General features: G+C 38.7%; 1 protein-coding gene across 4 annotated transcripts in view; it reads left to right on the top strand.

The window, feature by feature from the left end:
• IDE (insulin degrading enzyme) overlaps positions 1–17955 on the top strand; it is a 113147-nt gene that overhangs the window by 27995 nt on the left and 67197 nt on the right. For 3 of the 4 annotated variants that reach the window (XM_043596986.1, XM_043596985.1, XM_043596987.1), the window contains exons 2-4: positions 10872–11056; positions 12052–12259; positions 15994–16163. In XM_043596986.1, coding sequence (XP_043452921.1) covers positions 10872–11056; positions 12052–12259; positions 15994–16163 — 563 coding nt within the window. Of the gene's footprint in view, positions 1–7274; positions 7402–10871; positions 11057–12051; positions 12260–15993; positions 16164–17955 lie in introns of those variants that run through there. The other variant, XM_043596988.1, reaches the window with a different exon arrangement.

The raw sequence follows: 17955 nt of genomic DNA, 5'->3' as shown, positions 1-17955 counted from the left end.
GCTATCTCCTGGTTTTATTTTAAGTGGATTAAATTGGTCGCAGTGATTCTCATCCATTATTTTTGGATGACAATGTTAGAACTATAAACTAGGGTCTTCTACCCTTTACCCTACTGACATTTTGGGCCAGATAATTCTTTGTTGTGGGGTAGGGGCTATTCTGTGCATTGTAACATGCTTAGCAGCATCCCTGGCCTCTACTCACTAGTTACCAGTTTGACCTTTTAGTTGCAGCAATTCAATTGGGACACATTGTCAAAGGTCCCACAAAATTGTCACCTGTTGAGAACCACTGACAAAAACGCTGGCTTGCCTATGGCATCTATAAAGGGATAATTATATACCTGTTTTTCTGATAATCTTATAAAGTACCATGCTATTACCAGCCTGTCCAGTGAATGTTTTTGACCTCTAGAGATGACAACATACAACTGGAATTTGCATGAGTATGTGATAAGAACGCTAGTAATAATATGGTGGTTGTTGAGCTGGTTCTATTTGCATCTCATCCCTGTGGGACCGTAGTAATGATGATTATAATATAAGGTTACATTTGTGGGTGCCTACTATGTACCAGACACTGTGCCTTGATGAAGTTTTTTTTTCTTGATTTTTTTTATACCTATTTTAGAGGAGAAATGCTGTAAAGGCTGTTCAAGTCTGATGCAATTTTTGTTACCTCTGTCAGTTTAACAGACTCATATGAACACTGCACATGACTCTTGATTGGCAAGACTAGATGAGACCCCTCTGCCTGGGTGGCTCGGTTGAATGTCTGAGTCTTGATTTTGGCTCAGGTTGTTATCTCATGATTCGTGAGTTCAAGCCCCTCATCGGGCTCTGTGCTAATAGTACAGGAGGGCCTACTTGGGATACTCTCCCTCTGTCTCTCTCTCTGTCTCTCTCACACACACACATACACACACACACACACGTGTGTGTGTGTGCTCTCTCTCAAAATAAATAAACATTAAAAAGGATTAAAATAAAGAACCTAATTCAAATCCTGGGTTAGAAGTTGTTTGACGTAGGGGCGCTTGGGTGGCTCAGTTGGCGTGGCTCAGGTCATGATCTTGTGGTTCGTGAGTTTAAGCCCCACACCAGGCTTGCTGCTCAGCACAGAGCCTGATTTGGATCCTCTGTCCCTCTGTCTGTACCTCTCCTGCTCATACTCTCTCTCAAAAATAAACAAAAAAGCTGTTTGATGTAAATGTTGAAAATTGTTGAGGGGAGAATTTAAAGTTTGATCATTTTGCTTTTATTTGGGTTGCATTTATTGTCACTCTTGGTTGCTGTGCTTTATTTTTTATTTTATTATATATATATATATATATATTTGAGAGAGAGAGATGGAACACGAGTGGGGGAGGGGCAGAGAGAGAGAGGGAGACACCGAATCCGAAGCAGGCTCCAGGCTCTGAGCTGTCAGCACAGGGCCCAACATGGGGCTTAAACCCACCAACTGTGAGATCATGACCTGAGCCTAAGTTGGACACTAACTGACTGAGCCACCCAGGTGCCCCTGGGAGTGTTTAATTTTTATTTTTATTAATTTTTATTTTTATTTATTTTATTTACTTATTTTTTTTTGGAGTGTTTTATTTTTAAATTCTAACTGAGGTTTAATTACTCAAAAAAATAAATAAAAATAAAGTACTCAAAACTGGTTTTCAGATCATACATAATGAGTAAAGACTTGAGTTAAAATATTTAACATCATAATTTATTATTGACTTAGTTAAATTGACTCATGCTGTACTTATATGGGCCTCCTATTTCTTGTGGCTAAGATGACATCAACAGAAATAATTGTCTCAGGACACACCTGAGAAGGGTTAGATAATCATGTTAATTGGACTATTGTTTCTTAGCCTTCCTGGTTTAGCACTTGTTAGATTTAGACAGCTACCTCTCAGGATCTTTGTGGCACCATTTCCAAGATGACTTTTTTGTGCATGATAATTATAGCCTTGAGTAATTCATGTATCCCCTTCCTCCTTTATTTTACTGTATTTGTGGTATTTTCAAAAATTCTATTAAATAACTTAAAATATATCATAAGTGTTCAGGTGGATGACTTTTCACAAACTGGGTATATCTCTATAATGGTGTGTGACCAGCATCCTAGAAGCCTCCCTCATACTTCCTTCTGATGATTGCTCCCTGCCCCCAAGGGTAACCAGTATCTTGATAAAAGTCTTGTTAGCTTGATTTTACCTGTTCTTGCACTTTATGTAAATGGAAGTATACAGTAGTCTTTGCATACAGCTTCTTTCACTCTGCCTTATGTTAGTGAGATTTATCCTCCTTGTGCCTTGTTCTAGGCTTTTCATTTTCACTGTTGCATACTATTCCATTGTGTGAATATATCACAGTCTATCTTTTCACTGTTAATTGACATTTGATCATTTCTAGTTTGGGCTATTATGAATAGTATTGCTATGAACATATAAATGCATTTGTTTCAGGTATATATCTAATGTATGAATTGTTATGTCATACTGTCTGCTTTAATATAGACTGCCAGTTTTTAAAAAATGGTTTTACCAGTTTGCTTTATCACTATGAGTGTATGAGAGTTTGGGTTACCCTATAACTTCTCTATCACTTGGTGTTTTCCATCGTTTTCATTTTAGCCATTCTGGTGGGTATGTAGTGATAGCTCAGAAAATGTCCTGTGGCAAAAATCAGCTGTGGATTTGGGGCATCTTGGGCCTTTAATCTGTCACACCAAACTCATGCATCCCCCAAAGCCTCTATCTTCTCTGAGTAGAGTTCTTCTGCTTGGGCCTAGTGTGATCTTCAGTCTACATTCAAAATTGGCAAATAGCCCCAGAGAAGAAGACAGGTGATGATCATCAGCTCATCTCAGAGGGCTCTCCCATCTGGGATTTGTACTTCATCCAATTCTCATTTCTTCCACAACTCTCCAACATCTTTGAAAATACGATTTTCTAATTTATCATGGCTTTTCCTATTTATTGAAGGTGAATCTGGTTATGACCTGTTATTATCCTATCCAAAAATTGAAGCTGTTAGTATATTCTTGGGGTTTTCTATTGACATAGTTAAGGAGGAAAAGTTTTCCTCTACCATCAAAGGTTCTTTTGGCTGGTCTAAGATTTAAATTGACATGAAGAAAGTCCAGTTTAATTTTGTGAGTTCTGCATCCTGCATGGATGAGAGGTTCAAAGACAGAAAGGTAAAATGAGGTATATATGCCATCCTGAGCTAGGGAATGGAATAGGGTCTGGGGCCTTAAAGAGGAGGAGGGAAGTTCACAGGGCAGGAGAAAGAACAGATATTTGATAATTAGATGTTTGCCCCCTATATACATGAGTCACTCAGATAAAATTTATCTCTGATAATAACTCTACTTCTGGGAAGGAACTCCAATTTAGATTCTTGTAGGTACATGAGGGGCCAAAGTTTCTCTTGAGCCTTCAGCTCAAAATAGTCCACATGCCAAAGTGGCACATTTTGGGGAGACTTGCTCTGAACCCCTTCATACATAGTCGTGTCATCTATGAATAATGTTGTTTTTCCCCTTTATCATCTTTATGTGTTTTCTTTTTCTTGTATTATTGGACTGGTCAGAATTGGTAGTCCATTGTTGAATAGAAGAGGATAGTGACCTCCTGTTTGTGAGGAAGGGGGTTGGGGGTATCTGCATTATGTTACCACTGAGTATGATAATTGCTGTAGTTTTTGTGGATATTTTTTCAGATGAGGGAATTTTCTCCCTCCTATTTCTAGTTTGCAGACTTTTTTTAGTTTTAATTTTTAAATTTATTTTAGAGAGAGAGTGTGTGCAAGCAGGGAGAGGGGCAGAGGGAGAGAGAGAGAATCCTAAGCAGGGACTTCATTCCACGGCCTTGGGATCATGACCTGAGCTGAAATCAAGAGTCGGATACACAACCAACTGAGCCACCTAGGTACCCCATTTTGCAGACTTTTTAAAAAAGACACGTTGTTGAATTTTGTTAAATGCTTTTTCTGCATCTACCAAGATGATTATGATTTTTCTCCTTTTTTCCATTCCCGTGGCTTAATGTATGCTTCTGAAAAATAGCTTTAACCCCACCATATCTACTGTAGTAACTATTATCATATCTTCTTTCATGCTTGAGACAATTATACACACTCTTCTTTCTCTTTAAACCTGCTATACGTTTAATCCTGCCATACCTTTTCCTATTTATTTTTTATTATCAAAGTATCACGAGGTAATATGGTTCTCAGTACAGGGACTCCTTTGGCAGATTAGAAGCATTCTTCCAGGCTCCTTCCACTACCTATCTCTGTTTTCTATGGGGAGAAAAAAGTAAAAGAACTGAAGACTCTCCTGGGAGCATTTATTTTGACCTATTTTAATTTTTGTTTCCTTGTTTTTGTTATTTGGGATTGTCAGGGAGGGGAATGGGGTCAGGGCAGGGCTGTGGGGGTGGTAATTGGGAGCTGAGGAAGAAAGCCAGATATATGTTTCCTTAAGTACCACCTTCAGCTCCTCCTTCCCACGCTTCCTCTTTCTATAGTTCCAGCTGTGCCACAAATCAATTATGTGAATGCCCTTGGGCAAGTCACTTAATCACTGAGCTTTTGTTTCCTCTTCTGAGGTTGAGGAGGATGACCATCAACAGCCCTGTGGCCTGTCACTTAGGGAGACTGGGAAAATTAAATGACCAGTTTATTAAGCATATGCCACTTTAAAAAATGAGAGTAATCGCTAGTTTGGGTTTTGTACTGTGGCATCTTAAATTTTTTGACAGCCTAAAGGCTACCTATGGAAGAAGGAAGAAGGTGTGAGACACTCTAGTCCCCATACTACAACTGTAAGAAACCTGTAGTTAAGTAGCTATGGTAAGAGGTATAAAATGGAGGTTTTGTTCATTTGCTTCAACCTCCATAAAGCCTCTATAAAGTGTTCCATGTTAAGCTTGTGACTTTAAAAAAAAATTTTTTTTAATGTTTATTTTTGAGAGAGAGAGACAGAGTGCAAGCTGGGGAGAGGTGGAGAGAGAGGGAGACACAATACCCCAAGCAGGCTCCAGGCTCTGAGCTATCAGTACGGAGCCCGATGCAGGGCTCGAACCCACGAACTGTGAGATCATGACCTGAGCTGAAGTCGGACGCTTAACCAACTGAGCCACCAAGGTGCCCCAAGTTTGTCACTTTTAAAATGAACAGCCATTGATATGGATGCATCAAAACTAAAAATTTGCGAAAGACTTATCTCTAAAATGATGCTGCTGTAGGATTCCTTTCAATTGCAACCACCCTTAATCCATTTAAGGGTTTATTTCTTCATAGCAAACTTCTTTCCAGAGGGCACAGAGTTAGAACAGATGACATTCTGCCTGGAACAAAGGCAAAGCATCTCATCACAGGAAAGTAAGATTTAATTGACAGGATTTTAGTTTATACCCACCTTTATGATCTAGCTGGTATATGATTTAGGTGTACTGGTCTCAATAACTGGAGAGCCATAGGTACATGCTTCCCTGAGATATGTTGTGATTTTTTAGGTCAAGTATCATGAATAGTATTTGAGAATATGTGGTCTTATATTCTAGGAAGCATCCTAGGGCTCATACCATCACTACTTTGATATTCTGTCTTACCTCTGCCCTTCTCAGGGAAGAAAGGATGTTTTGTTTTTTTTTTTTAATTTTTTTTTCAATGTTTATTTATTTTTGGGACAGAGAGAGACAGAGCATGAACGGGGGAGGGGCAGAGAGAGAGGGAGACACAGAATCGGAAACAGGCTCCTGGCTCTGAGCCATCAGCCCAGAGCCCGACGCGGGGCTCGAACTCACGGACCGCGAGATCGTGACCTGGCTGAAGTCGGACGCTTGACCGACTGCGCCACCCAGGCTCCCCAGAAAGGATGTTTATGGTATAGTTTTGATTTCAGGCATTTTCTCTCTGGGTGCCTTCTCCCCATTGAGAAGCACCATAGGCAAGCTCCACTTCTGCTTATGATTTTGGGAGTGGGTGGATGGATTCCACAGAAGGGAGGTTTTGATTCATAATTTTGCTATTAGCCTGGTCACTCACCTGTTTGGTTTTATAGGTCATCCGTTTAGAAATTAGAAATAGATGAGATCTAACTTTAAATATGTCTGGGGCTGTGGAAGTGGGTAGAGAGCAAAAGGCACAGTAAACATTTTCAGTCTCCTGTTAAATAGGCTGTGAAACCCTTAAAGAGATGTGAGAAAAAAGACTGCAAAAGGTCATTGGAGTAAAAGATTATTTGCATTAAAAATTTCCTCTTGGTATGGGAATTTGGAAATGACCTGTTTGGGAATTTGATTTTGCAAGCATGCAGTTTAGGTCTTTACACGGCTAGATAAAAATCCATACTCTTTCAGGGGAAGTTCTGGTTGTAGTTCTTTAACACCAACTGCTTGTTTTTCTGCTCTGTGCCTGTTTTTTTTCTCACGATGCATCCTTTGCTCAGGTGTGTCCTTCCTTTTATTTGGCATGCTTCCACTTACCTCCTCTCTTTTCCCTTCTCCCCTCCTAGATAGACTTGGGTGCCCATTTCTTGGCTCCCATAGTACCCCAGGAACAACCTTGTCACCACACTTTAAAGCTGATGACCTGTTTTCTTATGACTAGTCTGGGTTCCTTCAGAAAGCCCTTGGGCTTTGGGGTATTGGTTGTTAGAGCTAACATACATGATGTAGTGTCTGCACCTAAATAGGCCTCCTTAAATGTTCGTGTGGCTGTGGGGGAGCTGGGGTGGACACAGGACTGGAAGAGTTGAGTTTTAATTGTAACTTTTTGCTGTATGATCTTGGACAAGTGATTTAAGTTCCCTGAGCTTCAGTTTCCTTTTAAGTAAAATGAGGGGACTGGTCCACCTAGGGATCTTGTTCAAATGCCGATTCTGGCTCAGTGGGTCTCTGGTGGTTTCTGATGTTTTGCATTAACAAGCTCTCAGGAAGAACTGGTGCTGCTAGGCCATGAACTACAAAGGACCAGATAACATGTAATGGTTCTTCCAGCTTTTACCTATTGTGATTTTAGTCATTGTTTTAAATTCTGAGCAAAATTACAAAAGATGCTGTAGTTATTAAATCTCTCTCCAGTTTATTAGAATGCTGCACACTGACAATGTTGTGCCTTATGAAGTTTCCAATGTATGATAATGTCACTAAAATTGAAAGTAATTTTATTGCTCCTAAGATTTTGACTTAGGTTAAAAATATCAAGTGTCTGGGGAAGCATTTGAGTTAGCACTAGCCTGTCATCTGAAAGTCAGAATTACTCGTGAAGGCTTTATGCTAATGAGGGAGCTGGGATGTGATCTCATGAGTATAAATACAGAGACAGGCAAGCTGTTGATGAATTCATCATCAGAGGAGTTCCCGATCATTTCCTTCAGTTCTCCAGAAGGTGAGAATCAAATTGTTGTGGGACGTGCTGATAGATATGCTGTAGGAGTCCAGACTATGCCTACTGAATATGGGTTGCTGGGGATGGATCTTGTTTGAAAATGTTGCTACTGTTTCTTTTGGCTTTTACTTCCTCAAAAAATCATGATATTTGATTGGGTAACAGTGCCAGCATAGAAATTTATAGTTGTCTTTGATCTCTTGTTCAAATGTGTAAAAGTAGTTGGAGTAATTTTTATATTTGACCTAGAGAATAAATCCATCTCTTTGCTCTCAACCATACTAGGGATATCAATCAGGCGTGGCTTCAGTATCTAAATAAGTTCTGTACATGCCTGTGAGGAACTCGGTGGTACATACTTTTCTCCTCAAAAAAAAAAAAAAAAAAAAAAAAAAGGAAATCTGGACAAGGGAAATTGAGCCCTGAAAAAAGGTACAGAATGTAGCCTGTAGTCGAGGGTGGTTATCTTACTTCTGATGGATTTTTCACCTCCCACAGAAAAAGACAACTTGTCCTACCAAAGTGAGATGTATTTCATCTCCCCATCACAGCTGTGGGTTGGACAGACTTTTTAGAGCTCCATCATCATCATCATCATCACATTTTAGTCATATGTGGCCCTAGCTTCCCCTAGGTCAGACTAACTGGGGCAAGCACTGGAGGGGAAGCTAGGTGAACACAATGGCAATGGAATCAATAAATAGCCTTTGGGTTTTGCTCCCACTTAGTGAAATCCCAAACCCTCCCTCCCTCTAGTAGATAGAGCCTTACGGGAGGGAGCAGAGGCTATTCTCTGTGGTGCACACTAAGCTTTCTTACTGTCTGCTGCTCTTCTTGGGAGTCTTAATGGAGGCTGTCTCATGCCTTATTTAATCTTAACCCAAATTAAAGTCTTCGAAATCAGCTCTGTACTAAGACGTTTGTTGCAGTTCAAACATATTGTCCTTTGGGAAGTACCTTAACCAGGATTATTATTCTCGTGTCCCTCTTTGAAGGCTTAGGTGGAACATTTTCTGTTACCCTGGGATTCTTTTAACCATAAAACACCTTTTTTAATACTTAGCACTCAGATATTTTCATCTGTCTTTGACATAAGTGGCTTATGGCTAATGAAGTAGAAAAGAGTAGTTAATAATACTTTATAGTGTCCAGATTACTCTTAAAATTTCCAGTTAGTGACCTTATATACCCAAAAATGTTAGTATTATTTTTATGCTCTGTTTTTCAAGAACTTTTTTTTTTTACTGTAAATAAAGCAAGACTGTTAGCACTATCTGTGTAAAGTACTATGTGATTATTATTTTTTTTTTAAAGTAATCTCTATACCCAACGTGGGGCTCAAACTTACAACCCTGAAATCAAGGGTTGGTAGGGGTGCCTGGGTGGCTCAGTCGGTTGAGCGTCCGACGTCGGCTCAGGTCATGATCTTGTGATCCGTGGGTTCGAGCCCCGCATCGGGCTGTGTGCTGACAGCTTGGAGCCTGGAGCCTGCTTTGGATTTTGTGTCTCCCTCTCTCTCTGCCCCTCCCCACTTATGCGCGCGCGCGCTCTCTCTCTCTCTCTCTCTCTCTCTGTCAAAAATAAATGTTAAAAAAAATTAAAATTAAAAAAAAAAAGTTGGTATGCTCTTCTGAGCCAGCCATAGTACCCAAGTACTATCTGATTTTTAACCAGTATTATACATTTAGTATGGCCTATAGTATTGATTTTTAAAATTTCAAATAGTCTTCTTAAAGGGAGATCTAGGGGACAATCTTAATAGGAACAAACCTCTTTGGTTTATCAATTGTTACCCAGGAGAATAGTTAGATAATGTCAGAGAGGAAGGTATTCTGCTAAAAGCAAACTGGATTTTTCCCTTCCTTAGTTTCCAGATATTTTAATGCGCAAAAAAATTCTTGAAAATAATTGAATGCCTACTTAGCCCCTTCTGATTTACCTTTAAATCTGGATGTCTATCTGTCTTTAAGAAGCAGTCAGATCTACTTATTTTGTCTTCCAGGTAAAAAGAAAATATGCTAGCATAGGGTCATTTTTCCTCTGTAGTCTCGGATGTTTGGGGCTTTACCTGATTAGTTTATTGGCCTACCGATAATAACAGGCTGATTTTTGTCTCTTAAATGATCCCCAACATAGACACAAATAGCATCTACTCTTAGTCTCAAAAACATGCATATTTCAGATTCTGGAAAATCCCTTCTACACTAATACCAAACACTCCCACAGAATTCTGTGTGCTAATAGCACATCCTGTAACTCAGCTTTCCTAGAGAGGGAAGGAGAGGACTATCAGAGGATGGGAAGTCCTTTGTAAGAGAACTTATCTTCCATTCTTGTTAAGATCACTGGACTGTTGTTGCTCTGGCATTCAATTCTTCACCATATTATAAAAATTACTTGGGTCCTTCCCACTTTTTGTTTGTAGTTTTGTTTTTTCTCTGCTTTCTTTTTTTAAAAACATTTTTTATTGTTTATCTTAGAGAGAGCATGCGCTGCCAGTGGGGGAGGGGCAGAGAGAGAGAGGGAGATCCAGAATTCGAAGCAGGCTCCAGGCTCTAAGCTGTCAGCACAGAGCCTGATGCGGAGCTCTGACTCAAAAACCACAAGATCATGACCTGAGCTGAAGTCGGATGCTTAACCAACTGAGCCACCCGGGTGCCCCTTTTTTGCCATCATCATAGTGAAGCCCATATCTCTTATTTTGTATAGGACTTTACAGGACTTTTTTTTCTCATTGGGGATTGCCCCCTATGTTCTGAGCATGTGCATATCAGACCCATGAATTCTAGATCTGCCGTATCTTTGAATGTCATCAGGTTGAGCAATGTTTTTGGTTGATCCAGTAATAATCCTTACACAACCTCTCATCTTACTTTAGTAAATATTTCCAAAACATGTGGGAAAGCAGTTATTGGTAATTAAAACTCTATTCTAGGTCAGCATACTGACCAGCTCATCGCCCAACCTATCCTGTCTCAAATCCCCATCCAAGTGCTCTCCTAGATCAAATATGACTCCACAAAAACAATATTGTTAGTATTTCTCTAACAAAACAATGAGGGGTAAAAGGGAGGAGAGGAATGATTATCCCCAGTAGATAAGCTATAAAAAAAAGTTTCCTCCAGATATATTTTTTTATCTGATGATGTATTATATGGGTTTGCTTGATATTATTCTGTATTCTTTTTTTTAACCTTTTTTAAAAAATGTTTACTTACTTATTTTGAGAGTGCATGCATGCACATGCAACTGGGGAAGGGGCAGAGAGAAAGAGAGAATCCCAAGCAGGCTTCATGCTATGAAGCACAGAGCCTGTTGTGGGGCTTGATCCCACGAACCGTGAGATCATGACCTTAGCCAAAATCAAGAATGGGATGCTTAAACCAACTGAGCCACCCAGGCACCCCTATTGTTTATTCTTAAAAAAAGAAAAAGCTACAATGTAACAATTACTAATGTTTTATTTTCAGCTTCCAAGAAAAGACTTACAGCAAGATGAATAATCCAGCTATCAAGAGACTAGGAAATCACATTATCAAATCTCCTGAAGACAAGCGAGAATACCGTGGATTAGAGCTGGCCAATGGTATCAAAGTACTTCTTATCAGTGATCCGACCACGGATAAGTCATCGGCAGCACTTGATGTACACATAGGTACAATTTAAAATTGTGAATTAAGCTTTGTTCTGTTTTCTTGATCTAATGTTGACATTTATTAGAACTTGCCATGTGTGTGCAAGTAAAGACCTCATGATTATCAGTTTGATGTACCTTACCTTGTACAATAGTCCAATTAGCAATCTACATTTGTCAAAATAAAATAATCTTACATTTATTTACCAAGTCATTTTGTTAGGTTCTCAGCTAAGGTGACTTAGCAGCAGGCAAATTAATTCCCATCCTTTACAGTAACAGTGATGATGCTTTTACTTTTGTACAGTTTTGGTATACTAGGAAATACCATATTTTCTAGATTCTTGTGTGGATATTTCCTCCATGTTTAATGTGGCCTTAATCAAGTAGATTCTTGTCTATACGTACATAAGTATTTTTCTTATTTTCCTCTCTGAAAAACTTTAACTCAATGACATTTTAAAATTGAGGAAATAAGGTAATAACCATCGAGGGTTGAACAAATAATTATTGCCAAGTACAACGTAGTGTGGTTTGCAAATATCATCTAATTTGTGTTCACACAACTCCCTAGATCATATATACGTATGTGTGTATATATATATATATAAAGTGAGTCAAGATAAAGTATTGCGCTCAGAATTTCACAGTCAGCAGAGCTGGTAACCCTAAATCTGTGTTCTTACCACTACATTGTATTATCTCCTGCAATAAAATGTAAGAACTAGGAGCTCTTGCTCTTATAAAACAATGAATTCAAGTCTTACCTTCCCTCCATTGTGATGTGTGAGAAAGGTAATGTCCAGAGAGGCTAAGTAATCTGCCCAAAGTTGCTAACTAATATCACAAGCTGAGGCTGTAACCTAAACAGTACCATTTTAGAGCAGCCTGTGCTTAACTTTCTCTCATTGTATGGTTGGAGTTGTCATGTTAACAGAACTTGCAGATCATCTGCAAAACAAAAAACAAAAACAAAAAAAAACTTTTGTTGTATGTGTTTTTCTCTTGTCTTTCAGGTTCATTGTCAGATCCTCCAAATATTGCTGGCTTAAGTCATTTTTGTGAACATATGCTATTTTTGGGAACAAAGAAATACCCTAAAGAAAATGAATACAGCCAGTTTCTTAGTGAGCATGCAGGAAGTTCAAATGCCTTTACTAGTGGAGAACATACCAATTACTATTTTGATGTTTCCCATGAACATCTAGAAGGTGCCCTAGACAGGTAATGCTGATATCTTATAGATTATTCAACTTTGTGCACTTTATTACACTAAGTAGTAATAATTATTATTTTTACAAAGATGTCTTCACAGCTTTCTAGCTTAACAAAAAGTATTTTAACCAGTATTTTTCAACGCGTTTTATGAAAAAAAAAAAAGAAAATGAGTGATACTGTCTATTTATTTTGTGGTAGAGGAAAAATAATGGCATGACTTTAAACCAGTCTTCAGCCCTACACAGTATTTTATGGACTTATAAAATTCTCCCCAGCCCTTCCCATTCTAATTGGTATTATATCTGAAGCACGTGATGAAGAATAAACTGTTACAGTGTCATGGATTTCTTTTCAAATATGCTCCTATTCCAGAATGTAGAACTTAAACATTCTGTTCTCCTTTAGTTACTCCAGTCTATGCTTAGTGGATATAGAATTTTTTTTTTAATTGAAGTATAATTGACATTATATCAGTTTCAGATGTACACCATAATGATTCAGTATTTGTATACATTGCAAAATGATCCCCACTGTGTAAGTCTAGTTACCATATGTCATCATACAAAGTTACAAAAATTTTTTTCTCTTACTATGAAAACTTTTAACATTTACTCTTTTGCAACTTTTGAGTATGCAATACAATATTATTCGCTATAGTTACCATGGTGTACATTATATTCCTGTGACTTAATATTTTATAACTGGAAGTGTGTATCTTTTGACTCCTTTCACCGAACCCGCAAACCTCCTTTCTTCTGACAACCATCAGTCTGTTCTCTGTGTCTGTGACTTTTGTTTCTTACATTCCACATATATGTGAGATCATACGGTATTTGTCTTTCTCTGACTTATTTCACTTAGTATAATAGCCCCTAGGTCCATCCATCTTGTTGTAAATGGTAAGATTTCATTTTTTTTTTAATGACTGAGTAGTATTCCATTGCATATATGTACTATATCTTCTTTATCCATTTATCCATCCATGGACATTTAGGTTGTTTCCATATCTTGGCTATTATAAATAATGCCACAGTGAACATAAGGATGCGTAAATCTTTTCAAATTAGTGTTGTTTCTTGGTTTTTTGGGGGTAAATACCCAGAAGTGGAATTGCTGAATCACATGGTCATTCTATTGTTAACTTTTTGAGAAACCTCCATACTGTTTTCCACAGTGGCTACACTAGTTTACATTCCCACCGACACAAGGGCTCCCTTCTCTCCACATCCTTGGTCAACACTTGTTATTTCTTGCCTTTTTGATAATAGCCATTCTGACTGGTGTGAGGTGATGTCTCATTGTGGTGACACAAAATGTTTTGACCTGCTGTTTCAACCCTGGGGACATTTTGTGAAAGTATTTCCTGGAGCAAGCTCCATTAGGTCAATTTAATTTCTTAGTTTTCTACACAGCTAACAGTTTCTAACTTTTTGTCATATTAGTGATTTGATTAATTATCCAAAGTAATTTTTCCTTGGTAACTTTTTACAGTTTTCTATATTGCCAAGAAGGTGTAATTCTGCAGCTTTTTTATGGGTCTATAATTAACGTTGACTTAGCAGTTTTAGTGATAGCTTTATTTGCTTATATTGATAATAGTCATTACATATTTTTTGAAAACCTAATAGTTTGAATTTATTCCTTAGTGCAAAGAACATTAACAAGGCAGAGGCATGGGTTCAGGATACATGGCTAGGTCATAGTGGTCTGTTTCTTACTTATTCTAGATTATGTTTCGGTCTTTAGGCAGCAGCTTTGAAGTGTAATCATCTTTTATATGTATTCCCAGAAGACTACCATTAATGAGTTCCCTGGGATCATACACTGAATTTAATTTCCTGCTTTACAAATGCTACAGCAGATGTTCATATAATCTCTGTATGATGGAGGATGTCTGTTACTTGACTCAGAGGGGGGAAAAAAAACCTCTTACATAAGAGCATGTTTTTAAAATATTGATTCTACTGTGTCATTATCATGACCCTTTACGTGGACCTATCCAGCTATGGTATGTAGCTATTAGGCGCTTTTACCAGCTTAAATGTATTGAGATAAGTAAAAGAGGTTACCTATCCATAAATAGCTGTTCCCGCGTGTAGAGAGGTGGAGTTTCCCTTTGGATTGGTTTGTGTGAAGTGCTTAGCACAGTATCGTATTTACTGTGTGCATAAAATAAATATCAGGTAGTGATAACAGTCTCTTTGACAGCTGAACTGTGAAATACAGTTGCTGAGATGTCCATAGACGCAGGAGTCTCTTAAGACCCCATTCAGACTCTGCTTGTGGCTTCATCTGAATTCTGGATCTTAATTTTTATAAAATGGAATCTAAAGCTTAAGATTTATTATATGAAATCATACTTTAAATTGTAACCTGATATAGGAGAGTTAACTTATAACTAAAGTCATTTTAGTTAAACTTTAGTACTACTACTACTAAAGAATAACCTCAAGAAAAGCATTTGGTTACTTATGTCAGAGTTACATGACAAGTTATTTGTTGAATCACTGCTTATTAAAATTTTAAAATTCTGTTAATATTTTATAAAAGCTCATAATTGTGTCTTAGTCAAACTACTGTGTCATAGATTTTTTTATTCCATCATTTTTTCCCCACTAATAAAGTTTGTTTGTTTTTCTCTAGAGGAAGAAAAATATTCAAATAGAGCCTTTAAAAAGTAGGTCACTTAGTTTGTCCTAAAATGTCTGAGTCTTAAGTGCAGTTGCACCTCAGACTGTAAGTTTAAGATTTTTTTGCCCAAGAACTGTCACCTGCCTTTTCCTTTTTTGGAGAATTAGCAATATATAACAGGGATTTTCATGACTTGCCAAATTGCAAATCTTAAATAGATTGCTACTGTCTTTATAAGTCTGCCTTGACTTTTTGCTGTTGTGGTATTTTGATTTATAATAAGAAATCTATATTTGGTTTTTCTTCCTGTTCGTGGCCCATAGCTCCTAAAACCCATGGAATTTCCTCAGTGATGAGAGTATTAAAGGTGTCTTTTGGCATGTTAATAAGGTGACTTTGGAAAGCCCGTAGGTAACCTGACAGTTTGTTTCCAGGGCAACCAGCCCTGCTATAGAAAGGTTGGAACTTTCTCTCCAAATCCCAGACCTTCCAAGTGGGGCTGGAGATTGAGTTCAGTTACCAGTAGCTTATGATTTAATCAATCATGCTTACGTAATGAAGTGTTCATAAAAACCCAAAAGGACAGGGTTTGTACAACTTCCAGGTTGGTGAAAGCATGGAGGTTTGGGGAGAGTAGCTTCTGTGCCTCTTCCCATGTACATCCCTGTGCATCCTTTCTATCTGGCCCTTCCTGAATTACAATAAACTGGTGATCTAGTGAGTAAAATGTTTCTGTGAGTCAGGTGAGCTGTTGTAGCAAATTTATTGAACCAGAGGAGGTGATGGGAACCTCTGATCTGTAGCCACTTAGAAGCCCAAGTCCAGCCTCTGAAGTGTGTGTTGGGGTCGGGGGCAGTCTGGTAGATCTGAGTATATTTTCACTAATATCTCTGGGGTAGATCGACTTCTCTGAATTTATACATGTCCAATATTTTTCTTTTGTTACTTTTTTAAAACTTATTTTGCATTTCTTTTTCTTGGTTGCAGTGGTAGTGTTTTTGGTTCTGTAGAATTCATACTTCCTGTCTGTTGAGATTCAAATATATTTTTAAAGGCTACTCTTTTAAAATAACAGCTTTCAAATTGTTAATTGTGTTTCCTACCCTTAGGTTTGCACAGTTTTTCCTGTGCCCCTTGTTTGATGAGAGTTGCAAAGACAGAGAGGTGAATGCAGTTGATTCAGAACATGAGAAGAATGTGATGAACGATGCCTGGAGACTCTTTCAGTTGGAAAAAGCTACGGGGAATCCCAAACACCCCTTCAGCAAATTCGGGACAGGTTTGTCAACAGCGGCTTTCATGCATTAGTTCTCTCTGACCTCATTTAAACCCCTGGCCTCTTTTTACAGTATTGTATTTTATAGTTCAGGTTAGAGGATTTTGGAACTCCCATTCCTATCTATGCTGTTCTTTATAAACTCCCAATCCTGAGGAAAGGTTGTTACATCATTGCTACTCCCTGTTATTTCTTACCATACCACTACACTTAGGTCGTCTGCTTGGTCTCTGTGTCAGCATTTATATTTGTGACTTGTGATCTGAGATGAGGCTGAAGCTTAGGTATGTGAGTTTCATGGAAAAAGTGATGGGTTATTAAGAAGAGTGATCAAATATGAAGCAAGTTTGTTGGATAACAAGGTATAGGATGGAATTCAGAGTTCAGAAACAGTAAGAATGAAGTGGTTATAATCCCTTTAACAGGTGACTAGCATTTTGGCTAGTAGTTCAAAAAGAAAGATGTCAAATAGGCTCTTGACAGTGGACTTCATACATAAAACTTGGGATGATATTCTTAAAATTGCAGTAGTAGTGACCTAAGCAATTATTTAGCCCTCCAGAGGGGTTACTCTGGCCCTCATTTAAAAAAAAATTATTTTTTATTTTTTAATGTTTATTTACTTTTTTTTTTTTAATTTTTTTTTTCAATGTTTATTTATTTTTGGGACAGAGAGAGACAGAGCATGAACGGGGGAGGGGCAGAGAGAGAGGGAGACACAGAATCGGAAACAGGCTCCAGGCTCTGAGCCGTCAGCCCAGAGCCTGACACGGGGCTCGAACTCACGGACCGCGAGATCGTGACCTGGCTGAAGTTGGACGCTTAACCGACTGCGCCACCCAGGTGCCCCAATGTTTATTTACTTTTGAGAGAGAGACAAGAGACAGAGTGCAAGTGGGGGAGGGGCAGAAAGAAAGGGAGACAGAATACGAAGCAGCTCCAGGCTCTGAGCTGTCAGCACAGAACCTGATGCAGGGCTTGAACTCACAAGCTGTGAGATCATGACCTAAGCTGAAGTTGGTCACTTAAGGGATTGAACCACCCAGGTGCCTCGGCCCTCATTTAAACAGGGGTCTAAATGTTTAAGGAATAGAGCTGTTAAAGGTGTGAATAGATGTTAACTAGCATTTCAAAGAGAGAAGAGAATAGATCCTTGTATTCTGAAATCTACCTTCCAAAGAGAAGTGCTTTTTAAGTGCTCATTTCTTTTTTTTTTTTTTTTAATTTTTTTTTTTTTCAATGTTTATTTATTTTTGGGACAGAGAGAGACAGAGCATGAACGGGGGAGGGGCAGAGAGAGAGGGAGACACAGAATCGGAAACAGGCTCCAGGCTCCGAGCCATCAGCCCAGAGCCCGACGCGGGGCTCGAACTCACGGACCGCGAGATCGTGACCTGGCTGAAGTCGGACGCTTAACCGACTGCGCCACCCAGGCACCCCTTAAGTGCTCATTTCTAGGCTCCTTGAATCCTCTGGCTCCCATGACCTCTGCTTGTACTCCCTACACATGCCTACTGTCCTTCATGGGGCTGGCTGTGTGGGAGCTGGAAAGTTGAAGAGTTCTACATAGAGTGCTACAGTCTCCTGGAAGGAGACTAGGGGTGGGATGACAGGGAGTAGAATAAAATAAATGTGGAGATTCTTGACTTCAAAATTGTACCCTTTTTCATTATTCAGATTTTAATTAAAAAATACATATTTAGGGGTGTCTGGGTGGCTCAGTTGGTTAAGTGTCCAACTCCAGGTTTTTGGCTCAGGTCATGATCTCACCATTCATGGGTTCGAGTCCAGTGGC

This window comes from Prionailurus bengalensis, chromosome D2 (assembly GCF_016509475.1).
Source record: "Prionailurus bengalensis isolate Pbe53 chromosome D2, Fcat_Pben_1.1_paternal_pri, whole genome shotgun sequence".
Taxonomy (NCBI): Eukaryota; Metazoa; Chordata; class Mammalia; order Carnivora; family Felidae; genus Prionailurus; species Prionailurus bengalensis.
The sequence above is the reverse complement of the archived record's forward strand: the minus strand, read 5'-3'. Positions and strand labels throughout refer to the sequence as shown.